Raw genomic sequence first — 25,014 nt, forward strand, 5'->3', positions numbered from 1 at the left:
AACACTGCTACAGCAAAGAGAGAGCTCAGCAAAGATAAATTTCACAAGTAAATCCATGCCAACTATCCATCCAGGAGTTGTTTATACCTGATAGGAATCAGGTATATTTTAAATAAGTTGCAAATATAGAAAGAAAGAAAGAAAGAGAGATAACATTTATGCCACCTCTAGGAGTGAAACATTCAGGGTCTTTTACAATTTAAGATTGCTGCTTTAGAAATGGTAGAGCTAGATCTGCCCTTGATTGTGTAGATCTCAGACAGTGGAACTCTGCAGGTTTCACAGGCCAGCCACAGGGCTCACGGTAAAAGTGAATGTTTTCAGCAAGTTTTATTCAATTCTTTGTTACAGTAATTTCATAAAATAAAGGCTTTTTTAGCCTTGAGAAGAGAAGGCTTAGGGGAGACCTTATTACCATGAACCAGTACATATAGGATGGCTACCAGGAGGATGGAGACTCCCTTTTTAGGAGTCACACAGGAAAGACAAGGGGTGATGGGAACAAGTTATTGCTGGGGAGATTCCCTTGGGAATCCAAAAGAAAACTTTTGTCCATGAGAACTGTTGGACATTGAAATGATCTCCCAAGGGAAGCAGTGGATTCCCCCATATTGGTAAACCTCATCTTGACAGTGTGCTGGGCCAGCTCATTTCAACCACACTATCACCTAGAAGGGTTGTATCGGATGATCCTTGGGGTCCCTCTCAGCCTGACAATCTATGATGATGAAAATTCATTCTCATAGCATGAAAGTAAAACCAGAACATCACCACAAAAGTTGATATCAAAACAAGTTCTGTGAAGTTCTTTTCTATATATGCCCTAAATGAACAAAAATAACAAATGAAACTTAGTAATAATTTTTAACTGTGTATGTGTTCCTCCTCCTGCAGATGTTTAAGTTCACATAACTCCTGAGTCATTAAGTATTACCCTCTAGAAGTTTTCCTGTTCCTTTCACAATCAATATTACTACTCTGCATAAGAAAAGTAACAAGTAACTGTTTTAACTTAGGTGGTGTTTGTCCTTGAGCTTCGACCTTAGATACAAGCAAAGGTAAGATAGATTCTTGATGGGTTTTTATGGTTTCTTTATGATGCGGATGTCAGATTGTGAAAGAGTTGCAGTTTCATCACACATGGAAGACAAAGAAAGAGGGCTTTCACAGTTTTCATGTTTCTAGTGTTCATATGTCTTCATATCTGAATGGAAAATGTTTGGCTTCATCAGAATTTACAAAATCCAGAAAATTATTGCCTTTAACCATAATGAGTAGGGCAGGACCTGTCTTATCCCATCCATTTCTCCAACATAAAGGATTTTTTCAAATATTTTTTGTATATCGAGACCTCTCTGGTTTATCATGCAAGATTCTATGTGCTATTACATCCCTGTAGACAGTGAACAAAGAATATGAATCATTATGCATACAGACACTGTATATATATATATATACACACATATATTTGTTCTTTGGTCCTGATTGGTTTAAGAGACCATAACTTGTTGTAGATGATAGCAGACTCTTCCTAAACTTAGAGATAAATAAATACAAATAATATATTGAAGATTATTTTTCCTTTTGGAATCCTGAAATTGTATCTTCTCTTATTTGTTTTACTGAACTTTCTTTTTTTTTTTTTTTTTTTTTTATTTTCTACAGGTTCTGTAGTTCAGGAATACTAAAGTCAAAATGTGCAAAATATTAGAATATCTGAGTCTCTCTCTACAAGGGAAAAAAAGGCAAACTAAATCTTCTCCCATGGAACTAGTGATAGAACAAGAAGGAATGAACTCAGGCTGCACCAAGGGAAGAATTAAGCCTGAAAGTGTTGTCAGGCATTTGAACAAGCTGCCGAGGGAGGTGGTTGAGTCACCATCCATGGATGTGTTTAAAAGCCATGTACATGTGGTGCTTCAGGATCTGGCTTAGTGGTGGATTTGGTAGAGTGGGGTTAATAGTTGGACTCAACGATCTTTTCCAGCTTAGATGATTCTATGATTCTAATTGCTTTCAGTGTAACCAAAGACCCTCCCACAACAAAATAAACAACTTCAATATGGAAGTTAATTAAATAAACAACTAAGACAGAATTACCTGACAGGACTGTTTGAGGCATCTGGATCGTGGGCTGCTACAGTTCCAATGATAGTGCCAACCTTTGCCGCTTCAGACACCACCATGGAGTATAATCGCGAAGTAAACACAGGTGGCTCATCAACATCCTCTACAATTATCTTCACTGTTGTCATATCACTGAAGGGTCCCAGGCTCAGGAAGCGAGGGTCAACATGCATATTAGCTGCTTCTATCCTCAGGGTATAGCTTGTCTTAGCTTCAAAATCCAACTCCTATGGAAGTAAAGTTATTTAGAAGTTTTATTATGCAGTAATGCTGTGGTAAAACTGTTTCACTTGCAACTGTCAGTAGGTACAAAATAAACTTTGCCATTTGTATCCAACTAGCACGTTTGATTGGCAGAACATAGTTGACAGCTCTTTTTTTTTTTTTTTTTGCTTAAAACACTATTTGCAGTCTCTCATTAGTGAATACTCCCCAATGAATCTAAGAGTAAAGACAGTTGTACCCTCTCAATGGAACAAGAACACTGAATTAATGGCAAAACTTTCTCTAACATCTGTGAGGATCAAACTGTCTCTTATTAGTTCATCATTGTGAACAAATATTTTTTCTGCTTTATTCATATTTTATCTAAGGTAATGTAAGATATAATATGCCATACTACCCAGATATAAGATCTTGATACAATCTTCACTGTTCAAAAATCTCATTCAGAAAACTGAGAAGTTTTGTGGGGTTGTTTGCATACAATTGAGACTGACAATTCAATTATTACTCAATGTTTCTGTAGAAAATGTGGCAATCAGTTTAAATACATTGTTATATGAAAATATTTCATACTGAAATGTAATGTGGAGATTGTTCTAATTCATTTAACTTATTAAACAAAAGGCACATTATTATTTTTCACCTTCATTTTTTCTCTAATTTTCTTTAGTGAAAGTCCATCTTCCTTTTGATTTCCTAATGAATATTAGTAATCCTAATGAATACTTCATTAGCATTAAAAATTGCCCCCCACAAATGATAAGTCATAGTGATCTGGAGGGCTGTCTAGTAAAGAACAGTATTTTGGATGCAAAATGAAAAATCTGGTCTCACTGGCAATTATTGAACGAAATCACCATGCTAATGTTAGCACCATTTACCCTTTATCTGCAGTCCTTCGGCTCACACCAAATGCCCAGCAATTCCAAGGTTAAGCATTAAGAACAGCACTAAGTCCCAAATATTTCTGATACTGCATTCTGGTTACTCAACTAGTTTTTCAAGCTATAATTCCAAGTGTATAAAACAGATTTAAAAAGGTTTTCCATAGTTCTGCTTCTGAGTACATCATAGAGACGTGAGATGTGCTAGCAAAATAATCTGACAGCATCTGCAAAACATTCCTGTACTGGCTCAGAGGAGCAGCAGAGGTGAAATGCACATCTGTTGACCTACAAATGCAAGGGTCTAAGTTCTCCATCTTGATACAGTAGGATAAGTCCCAAATGAGCATCTTAAAGTCAGTGATTATGCTGACATTACAATACAGCTGTAAACACTCGGGATATAAAACTGAAAAATAAATTGTATCATGCTCAGAAAGGCACTGAACTTCTATAAACTCTATGTGGCAGCACAAGACTTCTTCAAATAGCTTCCTATTTGATCCTTCTGTTATGCAAGCGCTTGCTTCTTGCACTGAATCAGAGCTGTCCTACCCAAATCTCTCCCAAGAGAGGCCATAAAACACAGGCCATCTACATACAGTTGGTCAGTATTTGTACTAATGCATCTTTAATATTTTTTACTAAAGCACCTTTAATAATTTTTAATTTCAATTGTGGTTTTGTATTTAAAGTACAATACGTGTGCTATGAAACAAACTTCACAGCCACAATGTAAATGTAGTGGGGTGTTAGAATGATGAAACATGTCTCAGAAATTATATTGTATGCTGATAACAGTTAAGTGACTAATGTGACCAGATTAGCAGCAAGGTAAGTAGGCAAACAAACACATAAATATCTCAAGACTTGCCATTTTCCAATAAAAGCATCATATCAGCTGAGGAAATGGTAACCTCAAGAATGTCAAAGAAAAAAGACTGAGATTTGTTGGACTAAAAAAAACTAAATGAAAGAAAACAACAACAACAAAACAGCAAACAAACAAAACCCAGACCAAAACAAGACTTTAGCAAATAGAATATTTTCAGTCAGAATATACAAAAAAATAAGTAGCAGAAAAGGGAAGGCTAATTCAGTCAGAATAATTAGTGATATCTGTTGAAATTGGATTATTTATGATTACAGCAATACTTAGTCAAACACATGGAAATACATTGTGAGACTGTAGATAAAATAGCTTCTTATGTTGTATTAATATGAATACCACAGTTGTCCTAAGAAAAATAAGTTATGAAAACTCTGATTTAAGAAGGTGTACAATATATGTAGACAAATTATATCCATTTTAATTTGACTAGATTAAACACAATAGTTAAGAACTTTATTTTTTTAAGATATCCCCACGTTTTTGTACTGCCTAAAGAAGGCTAAATTAGAATTTTAATATATTAAATAATTTTTTCTATGTGAAGGTTTATGACAAAGGCTGGCACACACTTTGAAATCATATTTCACTCTTGTAATATAGACAGAGATAGTTCTTTATTTGACTGGATTACAGGAGTATCAGACTAGTAGGGAATACACAAACCCCACTTTCATTAGAAAGACATTTCCTCACAGAGAAGGATTGTAGAGCTAACAATGATGTAGATGTATATTCTGAATAGTTCTAATTATTAATGAGTTTCACCTCCTGTAACAGCCGTGAACATCTGAGAAAATCACCATATGGTCCTTGCTGTGAGTGTAGCAAAATTTTTCTAGGGAAGAAATCATCTGGTCTTCTTGTGAATGCCTGGTTTTCATGAGTCAATACTAAGGGGTTCTCAATAACATCTGCTTTCAGAAACAAGAATCCTGCCCTAGATTTCTCTCAGGTATTTTCTGGTACCCAATGCTGCTTATAGTTTCCTACAGCTATAAAGGTCATTGTCAATGGAATTTAAAAAAAAAAAATTAGAAATCTAATGCATTTACATATACAGTGGAGAGCAGTTGGTGTTTAGAAGAGGGTAGGTATGGATTAGCAAAGGAATTTGATGACATCAAATGGTATTGTGTTACACAGGGGCAGGAATATTGTTTTATTTCAGTTATTTGTAGCAGAGTCTGTATCCTGTGAGGTGCTACAATGTCTACAAAAGGTTCAGTCATCATCCTCAGTCTGTTCTCATGAGCTAAACCTCCTCAGACCCTATGGTGAATGCAAAAGTACCAGGTTTTGAGGCAAAATATAACCTGAGAAAATTAACTAAATCTTTAAAATATAGTTAGTATGCAAGATTTCTTGACCTGGTGAAAATGTTTCAACAATTTGTAGGTAATATAATGAAGACATTACATACTGTGGAAGCTAATGAAAGACTGAAAATAAGACTTCCATTATTTGTTTCTTCTCATCTAATTATCACTGATGTCTTTTAAACAGAGAACATTGTTTAACAGGCCTTCAGATCATACCTTCATTATTTCCTGCTATAACAAATGCACTTGATTCCAATAATGGGATACCAAGACAACAGACTACAAATCACTACATCAGTGCTGAAGGTTAAATGGACAATGTCCATGCAATATCAGTCCTTCAGTACAGTGAATAGAACTTGACAGCTCCATTAATATCTATGCATTAGAATTATCTGATTAGATCCTCCACAGGATTCATTCATCTTTCTCTCATTTGGCAGTTTGTGGTTTTTTTTCTTCTTTTTTCCTTTTTTTTTTTTTATTTTAAAGGATAAGAATTTTAACCTATCTGAAGGAAATTACAGAACAAGTCATCTATATTACAGAGGCTTGATATGTAATTATCCTTCACAGGTAGCCCACTTTTGCAAAGTTCATTTTTTATTGTATGGTAACTTTATAATAATGTACTTTTCAGAGGGGAAAATCATTTTCTTTAAGCTCAGTTGAGGCTTTATATTGAAAACTCCAGTACATCAAACAAATGCACATTATCTCTCAAAGGAACCATGGAAGTCTCAAGTTCTTACATTGTAAACTTCAGCATAGAATTGAAAGAAAATTTTCTATGTGAAAAGAAAAAAAAGTGAAATGTTAAGAGCAATAGAAAGATAGCTTTTCACTCAAAAGCTTATGCACAACCCCCCCATTTTTATAATTGCCAGTGTTACTCTTAGAATTTGGGGTTTAGAATAATCTCTTAGCAGTTAATTTCTGAGAGAAAGTACTTTATAGAACTATTTTCACAGTTTTCCCTTCTAACATTCACATTAGTTGGTGATATTTGTAATAAGGCTGTATATTGGAGGGGTAAAAAGAAGGTAAAGTTAGCAAGAACTCTACCATGGGAAATCTTAATACTTGTCACTTGCTACCGTAAGACACAACAGCCAACTCTCCATAGTCTTTGGGCTTTATTTTTACACTTAGATCCACTGAAATCTCTCCATAGACTTCAAAGTGTCTTGAATCAGATCTCATAACCTACCAGAGAGTCACATATTTATGCATATAATAAAAATATACCTTGCAGCCCTTTTTATTACTAAATTACATTACTACTTGAAGCATCAAATATTTGACAAAGGTGTAGGTGGATACAGATCATTTATCAGGTTTTTATCTTAAGATGTTTTACTACTAAGTCATTATTATCACTGAGGTCTAACTATAGCCTGGAACTTTGTGAATAATGTGAAATCTGTACTTCTAGGATGCCTTTTTCAGTACACTGTTTCTAGCCGTGAACAATGCACTCTTGTGTAGGTATTTGCATAGGAAGTGAAGCCAAGATTCCATTCATGTGCACTGCAATCAAGATTCTGTGAAGAGTTGACATGAATTCAGTTTGAAGTTCGACACATGCAGGTTTGCATGGACACTTCAGAATTTATGGTATTAAATAATTGAATCATCATTCACTTCCATAGACATTTCTTCAGTTCTAAGGTTGTCACTGCAGAGATAAACCCAACACATTTTAAAAAAATTCAATCTATTCACTAAAATTACAGTTTTCTTCCAACCACCATCAGCACTGTGAAATGTAGCTATGCAAATGATCTAAGTCCATCCTTACTAGCAGAGCATTGATAGAAGAATGTAAATTACAAATGATGCCACAGAAAGGAATTGATCTTACTCTGCAGATGGAGAACTGAGTCACAGAATGAACTAGGATAAACTTGTCAAGTACTTGTAAGAAATATAAATGAGGTAAAGGAGATCATGGGCCTAGTCACTGGGCTGGGGAAGCACAAGGGGGTGGTGGGTGGACCTAAGGCATGGTATGGTGGATGTCAGTCTCTTTTCCCAAGTTATGTGATAGGACAAGAGACAACAGCCTCAAGTTATGCCATGGCAGGTGCTTATGGACACGGTTTAGTTGTGGACTTGCAGTGTCAGGTTAATATTTGGACTTGAAGATCTTAAGGGACTTTTCCAACATAAATAATTCTATGTGTCTAAAATATCACAAGTATGTGAAAAACCTTATAGCAAAAAAACATTTTTCAGTGGTAGAGCATGCATGCTCCTTGGCTGTGGGGTATGAAGTAGTGCAATCCCACCCCTTACTCTTTGGAGGGATAAAGGCCGTGTGGATGGTAGCACAGATAATGTGTTCCTCCCTACTCTGATTCTGTACGGTCAAGGGAGTTACTATAAAGAATTGTCAGAATGTTACTGAGGTTTGGTTTAGTAGCTGCTCTATACTGACATTAGGCACTAGACAACAACAGCATGAGCAACTTCAGGATCTTGCAATCTCCAGTCTTGTCATAGCTATTAAAACTATGAGCAGAGCTACTGTTACTCTTTGAAAAATAACAGTGTTCTTAAACTATTTAGAGAAAATACATCCTGAATAAGCCAAGCAAGCCAAAGAGATATCAGGGTTTAGCAAGGCAGAAGAGACATAAATAAGGGAAGAATACACTCCATATTTTGATGAATACCACTGAGTAAAACCCATTCACCAATTTTGCCAGCTCTCAAATCAATCTACGTATTAGTCAAGTCCATTATACACAAGTAATCTTAAAAAACACAGAGGTGTGCAGCGCTTTTCACTTTCTAATATGATTCTTAACAACTTTGGTTTTTTAAAAAAAACAAATTATTTATTTACCCTTTTTTTAAATCATCCTTAAGCACCTTTCCTATTCCCTCCACTTGGAGCATACAAAAAATCCTGCTTTACTCACTGAACTTTTAATCCTCTCTTCTCTCATTTTCTTTATACAACAACGTTTTTCTTTTTTCTCCTTTTTTTTTTTTCACTTGATGCTCTTTGCATGTTACAAAAAAATGCCTCGGGTCTTAGCAAGGAAATCAATTTATCAAATGGTCTCAAAACAGAATGTAAAATTCTCAGTCTGTGTGTGGAGCACAAATAATCAGGTGCCAAACCTTCTGTATTAACACCCAGCAGAGGAATGAATGGAGCAACACTCTCAGCTGCTCAGACATCTTGGTGTTGATTTTCATGCCTAGCCTGCTGATTTGTATGTACAATTGCAGCTGAAGTATGCAAAGCTGAAGCATGCATTTGCATTTAGAACCAAAGCATGTCTTTTCAAGAGTCTTTGCCTTGGCATTTTACTGCTTGATGTGTATACAGACATGTCATCTGAGCATATAAATACAAATGAGTTTGAAAAGATGGGCATGCATTTGAAGGCTGAACCGTTTCTCAGTGCCTCAGATGATTTCAGGGGCTTAAAAACAAGAGAGCTAATTGCACTCAGAGGTGTACAGAAGGTCACGTGCCCAGATAGTAAAATATTTAGGAAGAAGAGTCGTTAAGAATTGGAACAGGCTGCCAAGTGAAGTGGTGAACTCACTGTCCCTGGAGGTATGTAAAAGATGTGTACACATGGTGATGAGGGACATGGTTTAGTGGTGGATTTGGCAGTGCTGTGTTAACAGGTGGACTCAATGATCTTAAAGATCTTTTCCAACATAAAATATTCTATGATTACAGGCTACACACTCAAATTCTTCTCTGATTCTTTATTAACAAGCACATATTATCATGCAGGTACAACCTCTGCCCAGCTCCACATTGATTTGGCAGATAGGGTTCAGTGGTCGAAACATTTAACCTGCATACACGGGTCTATATACTTTTTCTCTAGAGAACCAAAAGGTGTTCATGCCTGTTAGCCTGTACTTGAGCTCTTTGCTTCCTTTCTCCCCTCCTAGACAAAGTTCTCTGCAGGTTGATAGGGAAGGTCTTTCAGCATTGGGCGAGTCATCAAATTCCCTGGAGTCTGAAAGGAGAGCTAAGGACATCCAGAGTATATTTCCAGGGAGGAAGCTTCTACCAACCCTCTGGGCAACCTGTGCCAATGTTTCACCACCCTCACTGGAAAGAATTTCTTCCTTATATCTAGTCTGAGACCAGTACAGCTCCCTAGCTAAAGTGATTACAGAAATAGCAAATGAAAATTATTTGGTCTACTGTACAACACTGGAATCAGGATATCCCAATAACAAACACAATGACTACAAGAGCATATTAAAAATTAAAATTAACTTATCGTTTCTCAAATTAGATCACTGAAGCTTCCAACTGATTCATTGTTGCTCACTGCGACAATGATAAATGCTCACCCTCCAGGACAGGCATATTTCCTCCAGATCTTTGCTGAGAAAACTGAATGAACCACATTGAATTTGACTGCTGAATAAAGAGACGACTAACTTTTCATTGCTTGTGCTTCAAACATGCTAAGCAGGAATTAGTACAGTTTTCAAGAAGTCATACAAGGATGTTTCTTGCCTTGAAAAAAGATGATTCACATTACACATATTAAAGCCTGATCTTTCAAAGGAGCTGAACATCCTCTCTTTATTGTAACATCTATGTATGCTTACCAGCTCTCAGCAGGTGTTCAAGGCATCACAGAATTAGCTTTGCAAAATCAAACAGCATTAAATTCTTTCAAAAGAGAAACATTACTGAAGTTTTATGTTGCCTTAGAAAGGAATTGATGCATCAGAGAAGGGAGGAAAAAACCCCAACAAACTAAAAACAAAAAACAAAACCCAAACCCAAAACTTCACAACTGGTAGGTGAAGTTCACAGAGATTAAAGAATGTATAGGGAAAAAAAATAAATCTTCTAGGGAATCATATTAACCACAAACACAGGATTTTGTTCAGAGACATACTTACACACAATCTAAAATGCCAAATCAGTCTCACATCTTAGAGGATATTGAAGTGCTTAGCAGAGTTAAGGCCATAGATCCAGTATTGTCATTGCCAAGCATTCACACGTTAAGAGTGCGAATTTTTATGAGATATTTCTGTCTAAGGTGTTAGAGTTGTTTTTTTTTTTCCTGTCTTCAAAATTTAGATTTTCTTGCAAAATATTTCAGCACACTTTTAGTTTGTAAAAGAATACTCTTTAAAAATGCATTGCAGCAAGGTAAGAAAGCTCAGTTTTAATATTTTCAGATCAACGTTTTTTTTTTTTTTTTCAATTGCAACATGTCAATTTTCTAACTGTATATATATATAAAACCAAGAATAAAACAAGTCTTTAAATGTGTTCATTTCTTCAAATGATTTTTTTTAATAATATATTACATTGTAAAGGAACTATTCTTACAGATACATAATTTTAACATAAGCCAAAACCGATTAGATTTTGTATTTCAGGTTTATATTTTTATAGTAAAGTATATTTTCGTATTTTAATTTAAGGACAGATGAGATTAAATTTTGTCTTTCCATCCAAATTTCTGAATGCAGGAGCTTTAAAAAGACCCTCATCAAAATGATACAGTTATTGCCACAAAAACGCAAACCATCAGAAATTTCAGTCTAAGGCACTTAAAAGCTGGAAATCACACAAGCACACACTGAAGTCAAGATGAAAAACGCCAGTGGGCATTTTTACAGATAATAAAGCTCTTAGAAACAAAAGCTTTTACTCTCATTACCTGCCCTTATCTTGCATAGATCCAAACTGACTTAGTGAGAAAAATCAGGCTTACCTTCTGAATTGTTATGATTCCCTCCTGAGTGTCTTTGTCAACAGAAATTTTGAATACTCCCAGACCATCACCATCCACAATCTTATATTCCATTTCAGCGTTAGTCCCCATATCTGCATCTGCAGCTTTTATTCTGGCCACCACAGAAGCCACTGGCAAAGACTCCGGAACATTGTACTGATATGACCCTGGGAAATTAAAAAATCTGATTAATTAAATCTTCTGGGACTGCAAGGTCTTCCTAAAATCTACCCTTAAATAATGCCCTTGAATGTTTACTCAGGTTACTAGAATATACTCAATTTAAAATGGAATTGCCCTTTCTTTGTTAGGTTTTCTATATGATAGACTCTTTAAGTATTGTGGGCATAATTTCTTCCTAGGATAAGAGAAATACAAGGTAAAAATATAAAACAATTCAAAACATAAATGCAAATCATGAGGAGCATGTGATGGACTTTTCTTTAAGTACTATGGGCATAATTTCTTCCTAGGATAAGACAAATACAAGGCAATGATGCAAAACCAATTCAAAATATAAGTACATATCATGAGGTGAATGCATGCTACAGAGTTCCAATGCAGAAAATATTTTACTTTGTTTTCCTCAAAAGAGGTAAAAAACCAATAAGCAAGTGAAATATGGTGCATATAATTTCTAGTTCTTTTATAGCTGTGTCCCTTGGTTAGACAGTTTTCAATCTAACTGTGACTAGAAACAGATATATATTCATTTCTTTAACAGTAAGTTCACCATCTGCATTCCTGAAAATTCCAGCTTTTTCATTCAAGTAGAAAATGATATATCTGCTGTCAAAAGGGTATCTGAGTGCAGTCTGTAGCCAATAACACCATCACCTTCAAAAATAACTTCAGTTAATCTATTATTATTTCAAGCAGTTGGTGGCTTGAAATAACAGGAAATCTGTTATGTACAAATCTATTTTTTATCTTATTGGTGGTGAGGCTGGAGTGAATGTGAATATATTCTTCATATTAGTCTTATTCTAGTTAGAAAAGACTTTTTTTTTTTGTTTTTAAAAACAAACAAACACACCCCAGGCAGAATGCAATTAATGAACTGAGTTCTTCAGGTTTGAGCATACAGCTGTGTACTCCTTTCTTCACTGAGGGTAAGAACCACCTTGGCTGAAGAAAATAAATAGAAGTAAGATGACTTTCCAGCTCTTCTCTGATTAACTCTTTAGGAAACACTGTATGCACAAAAGAAATCCTGCTAATGTCAAAGGAATATAAAAGATTAAGAGTGAAGTTAAAAGTGAAGGTCACTTGGTATTATTATGGTGTATTACAAGGTCTATTAAGGTATCTCCCTTTTATTTTGTTTGTTTGTTTGTTTATTCATAGAAAGGAAATAAAACACATTAACAAATTCACCTGCTGTACTTCATTTGAGCTGATCTGAAACACATTACATAAAGAAAAAAGATGCTTCCAATGTACTACTATTGCTGTGAATCATAGAATGGTTTGGTTTGGAAGGGATCTCCAAAGGTCATCCAGCCCAACCCCTCTGCAGTCAGCAGGGACATCCTCAATCAGATCATGTGGCCCAGAGCCCTGTTGAGCCTCACTTTGAATATCTCCAGTGATGGGACCCCAACCACTTCCCTGAGCAACCTGTTCCAGTGTCCCACTACCCTCATGGTAAAGAACTGCTCCTAACATCCAAGAACCTGTTCCTAACATCCAAGAACCTGTTGCTAACATCCATGATGATGATATATCTTTCTGTCAACACTTCTCAAAGTACTTCTCATCAAAGCCGAGCAGTTTGACTCCTTGTTTATAAAACACATGACTTGTAAAGAAAATGTTTAGAAATAATACTGCAGTCCATGTTTTCACAAGAGAACTTACTCCGTGGAAAGCGGGGTGGGTTGTCATTGACATCAGTCAGTGTGACAGTTACCGATGTAGTCCCTGATAATCCTCCGTTCTGCCCAACCATGTCCTTTGCTTGAATAACCAGTAGGTATTGGTCCTTGGCTTCTCTATCCATATTTGGAAGGGCAGTCTTAATAACACCTGCAGTAGGATAAGATATGTCAGTGGTTGCACAAGCAAAAACATTATCATGAGAACTGAGCTTGCCTGTCAAAGGCAGCAGCAGAACAATGTTTGCCACAACAAATTAATTTCAACACTAATATGACAGAGCACTGGAACAGGCTACCCAGGAGGGTTGTGGAGGCTCCTTCTCTGGAGACTTTCAAAACCCATCTGGATGCAGTCCTGTGTGGACAACCCTAAGTGATCCTGCTCTGGCAGGGGGGTTGGACCCGATGATCTCTTGAGGTCCCTTCCAGCCTCTGATATACTGTGATACTGTGACTGGTTTTGAATTGGAGCTGAACTGACATAGTAGTTCAGGGCCTAATTGAAGCCTAGTTTGGGGCTAGGCCAGGGCCAATTCTGATTACATTGGTGCGTTTTGTACTATATTTACTTTTTAAAATATTATTTCTATTAAACTTCTGATTCTGTGTGAGTGTTTTTATTTACTCATTTGGGATAAAATGCATTCTGTCCTCCAGACGGAGCTGTTCCAGATCAAAACCAGCACAGAAACAGTCACCAGAACCCACCACTTTTTGTTTAGTAGTAGATCCTTTGAGGAATGTCATCCATGACTGTTTTTTTCCAAATATTTTCCCCCTGAGTTACAGACTTCAGAATGTCTTGGGTAACACTCCCTTCCCTAGAAGATATCATCTTTTTTTGATTTCCCACTCGTTTAATTGGGAAGAACAGAATATTCTGCTTTAAGATTCAAAGGTCAAGATTCCTTTCACAATATTTTGAATTGTCATTTATCATATCAATTCTTACTAATACTGATATTGTGCTACACTCCATGTATACATGAAATTACCAAGAATTTGTAACTAATTCATTTGACATGAAAACCAGAAGGAAGCTCCACATTTCATTCTTTCAGTTCTGTTGATATAGATCAGAAAATAAAGATGCCTGCTTGAAATGTGATGACTTTATGAATATTTCATGCTCAGTGCACAGTAAAGCCTCTAACTCTGATTTCCAGAGAGGCAGTCATTTACTCCACCAGCACTTAGTGTCAGCAGCAAAGGAAACATAAACAAACTAAATAAAGGAGAGGCACATTGGGATACATATCTCTTCTTCTGATATTTGTTGGATGTTTAGTTAAGAGTTTTATTTCTTTCTTCCCTTATGAATGCAGGACTTGCCATTAATCATCTCTGGGTTGAAACTTTTATTTTCGCAAACAGGCTCTCTGGCACTATTTCACCCATTTTACAAGACACATTAAAATACCATTAATATACAATTTCATGTGTTATTCTTTCTACGTTGCTTTTTTTCTCTGGCCTGCTTGTTTTTCTCTCATAGTTAATCAAAACAAGGTTAATCAATCGTTTGGAAGTTAATTATCATCCATGCAGGAAATCTGAGTATCACATCAAAGTGAAAACGTAGGCAAACATTTCAGGCTGAGTCCTTAAAGATTTTGATTTAGCAAAAGATATCATGTTATTGTTCAAGGGCTCTCTGTAGTCATTAAGTCATTATGACAATATACATTGTACATATACCCAGAGAGACAGAGAGAAAACCACTATAAATCACACTTATTTGGGGAAAAAAAGTGCTATATATTCCTGCTGAGGATGGACTTGTTGCAATATGAATAGAATGACAGTTCTTATTTCTGCAAAATAGAGTTGTTGACCAAAAGTTCATAGCATTGGGTTTCAGTTCTGCATTTTTTATGATAAATAGGGTAAAAATATTGTTTCTTTTTTGTCTCAACTTGTCCATCTCTGAAATGAAGACTATATCTCTTCTGCATGTTGGTACAAGCGAAGGCTCAGATGCAAAACTGAACTGAGAAGAGTAGAAACTTAGTTTTCCCACTCTGTGAAATGATACAGTAGAATGCATGGTGCTTGTTAAAATGACATAGGATTAAAGGTTGCATTCCGTTGTGGTTTAAAATATTCCCAAAATTTCATGAAAATAATAATAAAAAAAAAATTCCACCAGTAGTTGGTTTTGAAGGTGGCAGCAAAATGTTATATCAGATAAGGACAGGAAGTGCTTTCTTCAAACTAAAAAAAAAGACTCATTTCTTACACAAAGCATCAAAAGCATCAGTTTGAAAAGTAGAATGGAGAGATAATCATGACATAAATCTTTACTTAAGGATGTCTGGCTTTGTGGCATTTAGATAGTTCTGAAACAAATATCTGCAAAAAAAAAAAAAAAAAAAAAAAAAAAGAAAACAACTAGTTCACAGCATCTTGAATTTTCCATTGATCAGAAGAGATGACAAAAAGTAGGAGACCAGGGAGTAAGTAGATTGAAAAGAAGATAAAAATCTCCATTCCAGCAATGTCTTATCACACAGCTCACATGTGTGGTTTTTATAATCTATTCTGAAGAATAAGAGATTAAAAGATCAACAAAATCCAAATGAATTAAATTAACCAAGGGACCTCATTAGTAACTTTCTAGCAAGTTTTAATGCACATTTTCTTTTTCTTCTCAGCTTTACTGCAGAGAATTTGTGGAAAGTTACCTGTTTTTGGCTCCACAGAAAAGTAAGGCTGCCCTTGCAGTATGCTGTAAACCACTCGAGCACTGTTGCCATATGTAGGATCATCTGCGTCAGTGGCTGTCACTTGAACCACAGAGGTACCTGCAAAATGTTTCAGGGACTGTTGTACATGAAAGATCAAAAAATCTGAAGTACACATATTCAGCATAGTGGAAAAGTCTGAGGTGGCTTTTCTGCCTTTGACTCACTAAAATAAAAACCATCTCACTCCTCTCTTGCTGTCTCTGCCTTTGTCTGGTGGACTCTATGTGAGCAATAGTTCTTAAATGATGGCGATATCTGAAATATACTTAAGTATGAAATATTGCAATAATTTCTCCTTGAAGAGAAAATTGCATGCTAAAATCACAATGAAGGTCAAATATACATGCATATAAAAACATTATATGTCTTGATAATTGAACACATATGTAGATAAACAAATAATTCTAGCCTATAATATTATTTACCCTTTCATAAAGAGATGGCTCAAGAGTTTCTGTTTCAATGTGGAGAAAAACTGATAAGAGCTACCTCTAAATGCCTTTTAAAAGTATTCATTTCCTTAAACAATCTTCAATAATTCAGTATCAGTTGAGGTAACAATCTGCTGCTAAAATATTTCTTGAGCAGAAAATATGTTGACAGAAAGAAGAAAGTGAAATGTCTAATTGGCTAGCAAGGAGGGTGTATTTTGTGAAGATCTCCTTCTGCATACAGTTCCTATTTTATATACTCTCCACATCAGTTCCTATTTGTTCGTGTTCTGTATGACAGAATCTATGATGTATGCTGAAAGCAGAATAAACAACATTTGGAACCCAAGGCCTTGTCCTGGTCACCACCCTTTGATAGCCAGAAAGGACTATTTTGTTCTCACTGGCAGATTGTCTGGAACATGGATATTTTCTATTCAACAGCCTAGGACCCCATTTGGAGCTTAGGTTGGAAATAAATATTGTAGCAGTTTGGCAGACGCACAGTAAAGGTCTTCAACAGAGAATCGGGTTCCTTCATAAACTGGATTTAGACACATGATTAGATAAAAGCATTTGTTAAAAAGAATGTTCACTTTTGGAATGAACACATTTTTGATGTGTGAAAATGAAAGCAGCAAGTTTGGAAACCACTCCTTAAGAAAAAGAAAAAAAAAAAAACTGAAACAGCAAGTATTGAGGTTGAAATTAACATAAATTGTATTCTGGTCAGTTCTATTAGGATTTTTTTCAGGAAAAGGGTGGGAGACAGCTCTGAAACTCTTCATGTCAGATACAGTACGTTGAACATTCATTTTCCTCAGCTTTCCAATTCTCAGTTAAGTAGAGGATCATAAATGGGCCATGCGACCAAACCAAAGGTTTGGACAGAGAGAGGATTAAGTGCAGTGCTCCATAAAATGGTAAAGATTAAAGGATGGGACCTACTTGAATGGTTTCTGACCAGAATCATAAGATAGCTTTATTCACTTAAGTCATGGCCTAGCTCGCCCACTTTCTTGATCTCTATTCCTGAAGTATCCATGACAAAGTATTATGATTATAACTCTATTTTAAATGCAATTTTTCTCTCACATGGACTGCCTGATATTTTTAGACAGGAAAAAGGTTATTCTCAACCCCAAATCTCACATGCAAGTAGTTAAGTTGATGGGAAGTTTAAAAAAAAGATATTGGTAGTTAATCCATCATTTATGGGACTTAAAGTGCATCCACTTTCTGTTCACATGTAACACAGAGCTTTGATTCAGTATGTCAGACTGATTTTACAGGTTCCTCTATAATGTAATTTCATACACGGCCCTATTTTAAACTTGCCAAAGTCTCTCTAGCTTTGGAGTACAAGGGTAACACAATGACTGTTTGACATCCTGTGTTCTTTGTGAAAGCCAGGCTTACCATATCTACAAAGTCCATAAGCCCTGCCAATGAATCTTACAATGTCTGCAAATATTGGCAGAAGTGCTTATAAACCACACACACAGTTATGTCTTTACTCCTTGCTCTTGCCACTTTCAAGGACTCCAGGCCAATACAAGATCAAAGAAATTACAAGCTCTGCCACCTCAACACAGACATTTTAAAATCCTACAAGATTAGAAGTGCTTTTTTTGCTGTAAAAATCTATTGATGTAGCAAACAAACCCTCTACAATCCATGAGATGAATAAAGTCAGTGTCTGAATCTAATTGTCTCTCTCTTAAAGCACAGATCCTTTAGAAAGTGAGGGATTTTTTTTATGTAGAAATTCTAACACCAAATATTTCTATACTCATGCAGTTTGAGTGCAAACAGAAACTAAAAAGTCATGATACTTTTCTAGGCCCTTTGTGCTGATCAGCTTCTTTCAGATGTCATGGGAGAAAGATCTTTTAAAACAACTGCCATTGGCGTTGTTTCTTTCCCACTTGCACACAAAACACATTGAGCTGCCAGAAGTCCCATGCTGAGAGGGAGAAAACTTCACAATATATTTTTTTATAAAGAACATGCAAGCTAACATAAGGTATGTTAACTCTGTGCAAATTTCTACATGTAGGAAATCAGTCCAAGGAAGCATAATGTACAGAAAGAACAGTATGTGGAGTTTTCCAGAGATTTTCCCAGAGGAAACAGATTTCTCTTGAGGAAAAGGATTCCATCAAAGACACTAAGATGTCTTGAAATGGATTGATGTCAAATTCATATGCTTATTTTACTTTAAAAAAATCCCAAACAAACCAATAAAGCTCTGTGGATACTCAAGAAATCTGTACATTGAGGAAAAATGAGTAGCTTCATCAAAGCTCCAACTGCATTTTCTTACAAAAGGAGACTTTGTGTTCCTGCACTGAAATTAAGTCTTTTCTCCTCAACACTTTGCTTTACCTCACAGCACAGGTAATCAGCTGTCATACGTGCATTCAAGATTAGGAGATTTTGCAGAAAGAACCTTGAAATTAGAACATTATTATATGTATTTTAATTTACCCAAGTCTAGATTCATCAATGTTTCTAACATGTTGCAGAGATCAGTGTTTTCTTTGACAGGGTCAGATAAAGGTGAACTTGTTGATCAATTTTATTTTGAGCTGGAGACTCTTCAAAGGGCTTCTTCTTAAATCTCTGAGTTTATTGGTTTAGAAACTTCTTCACAGAGATTTGTTGGGTTTGGGTTTGGTTTTCTTTTTTTTTTTTTTTTTTCAAAGCAGTCTATTAACTTGCCTAGTCTTTTGAATGACTTTGCATGAGGAATTCTTGTATGACTTTGTTTTTTAACATTGGTGAAATGATCAAAGGCAAAACTTGTTTTTAAAAGTAGATGAAATTGAAACTACACAAACCTGTTGAATTGTAGCCACATTTCCCTTTTGCATGGGTTTGCTTTGTCTGGTTATATATATGGACATATTGACATTATGGACAGCTACTACAGATATATGAGGTTTACCTACACACAAAAATCCATGGCTCTAGCTCTCACCCATGCTGCATTTGTTCCAAAAATACATTGGGGATCAATCTGTAGGCAGTGCACTGTATGCAGTGGAGAACATAAGGACTATTTTTCAAAATGAGCTGCTTTTTGATTATGTTGTTGAGTCTTCAACACATAAATGAACACAAGAATTTTTCTCCTGCACAATTTCTAGTACAAATATATATTCAATTTAGGTGGAAAAATGTGCAAAATTATTAACTGAGATTTGTGTACTCTCTGGGAATTGTGTGGACTAAGGATGATTCCATCTTCATGAACTTCTTGAAGCTACGCATTTTAAACATCTTCATGGTTTGTATCACACAACTGTTAAATACTGCACTGGTACTGAATTAAGGATTACATTGAAATGCCTGTGTGGCACTTGTTTTACGTAGTCATGTCCACTCATAGTTTATTCATATAACACAACTTTTAATTAATCACCTAGAACATTCGTAAAATATTAAGGAGAAACAAAGTATCTCTCTCCTATTTTGTTAGAAATTATATCCATGACAAGGATTTTTAATTAGATATTAAACAAAATGAAAGAGATCACAGGATTATAAACCCAAATTAACTGTAAAGCTGAGTGAAATATAAACCTTAACCCAAAGGGTGGTTATGCAAGTAATGAGTCTGAATTTTATTTGACAAATATTTTAGGACATTATCTAAGGCTAATTGAAGCCAATCTTTTTTGTTATTTGAAATGGCTTCGGGTCAGATTCAAATTATATTTGGGTCAGGCCCAATTATATTGATGATTGTAGATAGGGTAAATATCTGGATGGTTTGTAAATCCCTCAAAGATATGACTTATCTGAAAGTTAAGTTTTTATTTTTAAAAGTCCCTTACTTAAAATATATAGCTTTGTTATATTTAAAGCAAAGAGTTTTAAAATTATAGATAAAACAGTATTAAGAATGTTTCTGTGATGTTGACAGAAAAATAGTTGATTTGAGACACTGACCTGTTTAGCTTATAGACAAGGGAACTGGGGATAAAAATACCAATACCAGCATTGTTTAACCTCCTCTACTCTCCAGACATATCAACAACTTGACTTTTTTACCAAACACAACCACTATCTTTCTTGCCACATTTATTATTTCTGATTGAAATGGCTAGAAACATCTGGGGTTCATACAAACGGAGAAAAAAATAATATAGAATAAAATAAAAGCTTTATATAATGCTTAAATGATCTCTGGGTTTTTTTTCATAGTTCAGTAGTACAAAGTTCTCAGCAATGTATCACTGCTTCCTCTCCTCCTTGATACTCCTCAAAAGTTGTCCATCTTTCTTTCCAAGACTACAATTGCCTCTTCAGCCATCTACATAGAGTGAAAATGAACAAGTGCCAAGTATAGAATGAGAAATAGTGTCTATGCTGACTGCTTGGTAAAATAAACAAATAGACAACTCATTAACAATGTTTTACTCATCTCGTCTTGGCCCCTAGGATGAGTTTCAACTACAAAAGCGATGTTGAGTAATGATTGCTGCAAGACACTTAGGCAGGGAGATTCTTTTCCTCTCTCTAACTATAATTTAAAGGCATTGTTTAATGTCCAAAATCGTAGGAGATGGTGTGGAGGAAATGACATCAAATTCTATATGGGTAGACTTACTGTAAGAATATGACATTTTGATAGCTTAAAATCAGTCAAGAAAAGAAAATCCTAATTGGAATCACCATATAGCTCTCTCAACCTGAAGTGAGACATTCCATATGCATATTTCCACTGAAGTACAGTAAGTTGTTCTGCTTTTTTTAGCTTCATGCTTGAGTTTATAATTTCAGGTTAAAATAAAATTTGCCAGAGTATCTCCAGGCCAAAATCCTATCTAGTGTGAATCAGTCAGCCTTCAAAGGAACAGTAGCACATGACAACAGAGAAGAATTTGGACTCTTTGGAATGAAGAGGTAAAGAATTTGATGTCGAAATTCTTTAAGTCAAACTCAGGAAAAAAAATAACATTTCCTTCTTTTCCAGCATAGAGTCTAAAGACTCTGAAAACCTCTGATTCCACTGGAATTTTGAAACCATCTCAAGTTCTCCCCTAGTCCATGCTGCTTGCATACATTCCTCAGGGAGATGGGCTTCAGTATTAGAAAAGACACAGTAAACTGTTATTGATATATGCGACACTTACCAAAAACATTATGATATCCACTAGCAGGAATTGGAAGAATTTGTTAAGAACTGATTTTATCTGAACAAAATGATATATTATCACCTATGAGGACCACAGCATAGGTGTGAAACTTATTAATGAGAATTATAAAACAAAGCCTCTGGGCAATGGAATGAGAAATACACCAATAAAATGCTTATCTGAATCCCTACATAGCTATTTGAGTTTCAGAACATTTCTGAAAGGGCAAAGACTTAATCTAGCATGTTATTTCCAGTTAAGTCTCAAAATATCTAACTGTTGCAGGTGCCTCATAGATAATTAAGTAACTTAGTGTGGTACAGTAAAGAATAATGAAACTTTTAGAAAGGCAATAGGAGCGATTTCCCACAACAACAGTGCTGTGTTTTGCACTTACCCACAGGAGACATCTCGGGAACGCCAGCAGTGTAAGGCCCATCCAGAAATTTCGGTTCATTGTCATTGATGTCCTGAATCTTAATGACGAATTCAGACTCTGGTTCCACGGGTTTATTAGTCAGCCTATCTAGGGCTTGTGCTCGGAGCGTGTAGTAGGCCTGCTCTTCTCGATCCAGCCTCTTTGTAGCATGAATATCCCCTGTGTTCTCATCAATAATGAAAATGGAACTTGCCCCTTCGCCTGACAAGATGTATTTGATGGAACCATCTCCTTTATCAACATCAGAGTGAAGCTGGTGAAAAATTGATGAGAAATGAGATTAACTTACAAGAGAGTCAGTGGCATGGAGATATGTAAAAAAAATCGTTCTTGTGTCAAACAGTAGTGCTTGAAATTTTATTGTTCTTGCAAAGATAAGCTAAATGTTTATCACATGTGGCATGTGAGATACCATTAAATTCTGTCAGATTGCTCTTTTGGGAGAGATAATTTCATTCATTCCTGCACACAATCCTGTTTTCAAATGCATTTGATATTGTTCTACAGTCTTCTTATACCAGATTTTTTACACAGCTACACACATGCATGCACATGATTATAGAACCATATAATCATAGAATTGTTAGGGTTGGAAGGATCATCAAGGATCATCCAGTTCGAATCCCCTGCCATGGACAGGGATACCTCACACTACATCACGCTGCTCAGAGCCACATCCAGCCTGGATTTAAAAACCTCCAGGGATAAGGCTTCTACCACCTCCCTGCACAACCTCTTCCAGTGTCTCACCACTAACATCTAATCTAACATCTCATCCTAACATCTAATCTGAATCTACCCACTTCTAGTTTTCCTCCCTAGTCCTATCACTACCTAACATCCTAAAAAGTTCCTCACCATGGCTTACTCCTACCTGATTATAACAACATTGTTGATTTCAGCGTATTATCCTAGTGAAGGGTGAGAATTCAAACAAATGGCACTAGAATCTTAATGTCCACATATGTTTGCTCCTATGCATGTATGGGGAATGACATACTGATTTCCTCAGCATTTGCTGTATAGAGCAGTAACACATTGAATTAAAATGGTTTGGTTGATAGATTGCTCAAACAGGCTGGGAACTTCACTTCCATTTCTTCTTTTTCATTACTTAAGTTCAGAAAAATGCAGAGTCTGAGAAAAACTGAAAAGTGTCCTGCTACCATCTAAATTACACAGCATCAAAGTCAAGTGTAGTTTCCCTAGGACTACTTTTATTAAGTACAGAAGAAATGTACAGCAGTTGGTCAAAATAATACATCTTCCATTAGAACTGCAAGACAGATTTATAAAAGGAAACTTTCCTTCTCATCATGCAAGCTATTTAAAGTTGCAGAGCTATTTAAAGTAACCACCAGTTGCATAGGTTCTTTAGCTCTGCTGAGTCTCATCTTCCTGTTACAGAGCACTGATTCAAACAATCCTCATGTGCTTTTTAAACTTGTATCAGCAGTGTGATAGATCTGGATATCACATTAAAGTACCACACACAGTATATTTAATATGGTATGAGTGAAGAGAACATTCTATGAATCATTAATCTGTAAACCATTCTATGAATCTACCAACATCAGTAAAATTCAAAGTGCTTTTTTGTTAAACAGTGGATAATTACTTGTCAATAACTGAGGAAAATTTAAAAAATGCTTTGATTTTTTATGTCTCTTTGTACCTGTCCTAACTTCATGTTGTGTTGAGTTTGGAGGTAACCGTACTGTCATCATCATCATCATTGCCTAATTACTAGCATGTGTAGTTTTTTTCTCTCACCTAAGACTATCACTGAGATAGTCATCACATAGAGAATACATGCAGAAAATTGTTATCACAGGCATAGCAGCACAGCTGCAAAACCTTTTCCTATTTCAGCAGGGAAACAATAGTGATTAGTTTTAAATTTTGCACCTGGATAAAATGCTTCCTGTTTTTATTATTATTTCCCTGTCTGGATATGTCATACTTGTGCAATTACAACACACTCCCTCTCCTTTTTAAGACAGAAATGAAGTCTGAGCTTTGGACAGGATGAAAAAACAGAATTAGTGTGTCTATAACAGAATACCTATTTAATTTCAAAATATTGTTTGTCCTCCTTCATTCTGCTGCTACCTAACTCCTGAGATACTGAAACCACACAGATATCTCTCTGGTGGAGTTTCTTGAACCTTTAAAGTCCTACTTCTCAGCACACTCAGGAATAGTCAATGCTGACACTGTGAGCAGATCAAGGTAAAATGTATTGCATATGCAGGCTCTTTCAAGATCCTCAGCATTGCATATTCCTCAGCCCTAATGACTGGGGGTTTATTCAATAAACCATACTTCTGTTCATCTCACTGATCTGACAGTTGAAGTTCTGGCTGCTTTTTCAAATGTGTCTGGGTGAAGTACTCATCTCACCTATAAAGGAGCAGCGTTCTGTGTAAGTAAGAATCTGTCTGGCTTGTGTTTCATTTCGGTTTACTTTTTTTTCCTCTTTTCTTTTTCTAAGACATACTTCAGGGTGCATATGACTCCTGTGTGCTGCGGAGGCATTGCGTGGGTGCCCCTCCACAGCCACGATCCTACAGTCTAGACCGAAATGCTGAGCATCATATTACCCAAGAACTGAAGTTATGTGACAGAAAGATTTGATGCTTTTTCTTCTTGAAGTGATTCAGTTTTCTCCATATCGCATACTACAGCAGGGCACTGGCCTTTCTGTGGTGGCTGAGACCCTCCCATTCACCCTGTAATGGTAGTTGAGACTCTCCCATTCTCCCTGTAAATTGTTATTCTATATTTTGTGGCATACTTAAGGGTGTGATGGATGAGAGAAAAGCAGATGACACTAGCACAGCTAGTTGTTTATCAGGCAGAACAGTTTTCTGAGGGTTAGAGATGTGCAAGCAGATCTCTTTAGACAGAGAAGGGGAGGGATTCACTGTCTCAGCTTGCTGAGAGCAACATAGCAGCTCACTCATAAAGGTGAAGCAAAGCCCATCAGCACACCAGAGTGTAGTGCTCACACCTGGGTTTCATGCTGCAGGACTGCACAGCTTCCCTTTCATCCTGTATTTAGATCCAGCCCTATCCTGAATAACTCTCCAGCAGTGTTTTGAAAGAAGAGACCTTCACAGGAGAGGCCAGAAGTGTAAATCCTCAAAGATGCACTGAGTAAGGCTTTCACA

The 25,014-nt window shown here is 36.0% G+C and overlaps 1 protein-coding gene across 1 annotated transcript in view; it reads right to left on the minus strand.

Annotated features, from left to right (window-relative positions):
• CDH7 (cadherin 7) overlaps positions 1-25,014 on the minus strand; it is a 73,317-nt gene that overhangs the window by 18,079 nt on the left and 30,224 nt on the right. Inside the window, exons 2-6 of the mRNA XM_054381734.1 lie at positions 21,800-22,094; positions 15,762-15,881; positions 13,058-13,225; positions 11,177-11,364; positions 2,101-2,354 (exon numbers count right to left, since the gene is read on the minus strand). Of these exons, the coding sequence (XP_054237709.1) occupies positions 2,101-2,354; positions 11,177-11,364; positions 13,058-13,225; positions 15,762-15,881; positions 21,800-22,094 (1,025 nt within the window). The remainder of the gene's footprint in view (positions 1-2,100; positions 2,355-11,176; positions 11,365-13,057; positions 13,226-15,761; positions 15,882-21,799; positions 22,095-25,014) is intronic.

Source organism: Indicator indicator, chromosome 6 (genome assembly GCF_027791375.1).
Source record: "Indicator indicator isolate 239-I01 chromosome 6, UM_Iind_1.1, whole genome shotgun sequence".
Classification (NCBI taxonomy): Eukaryota; Metazoa; Chordata; class Aves; order Piciformes; family Indicatoridae; genus Indicator; species Indicator indicator.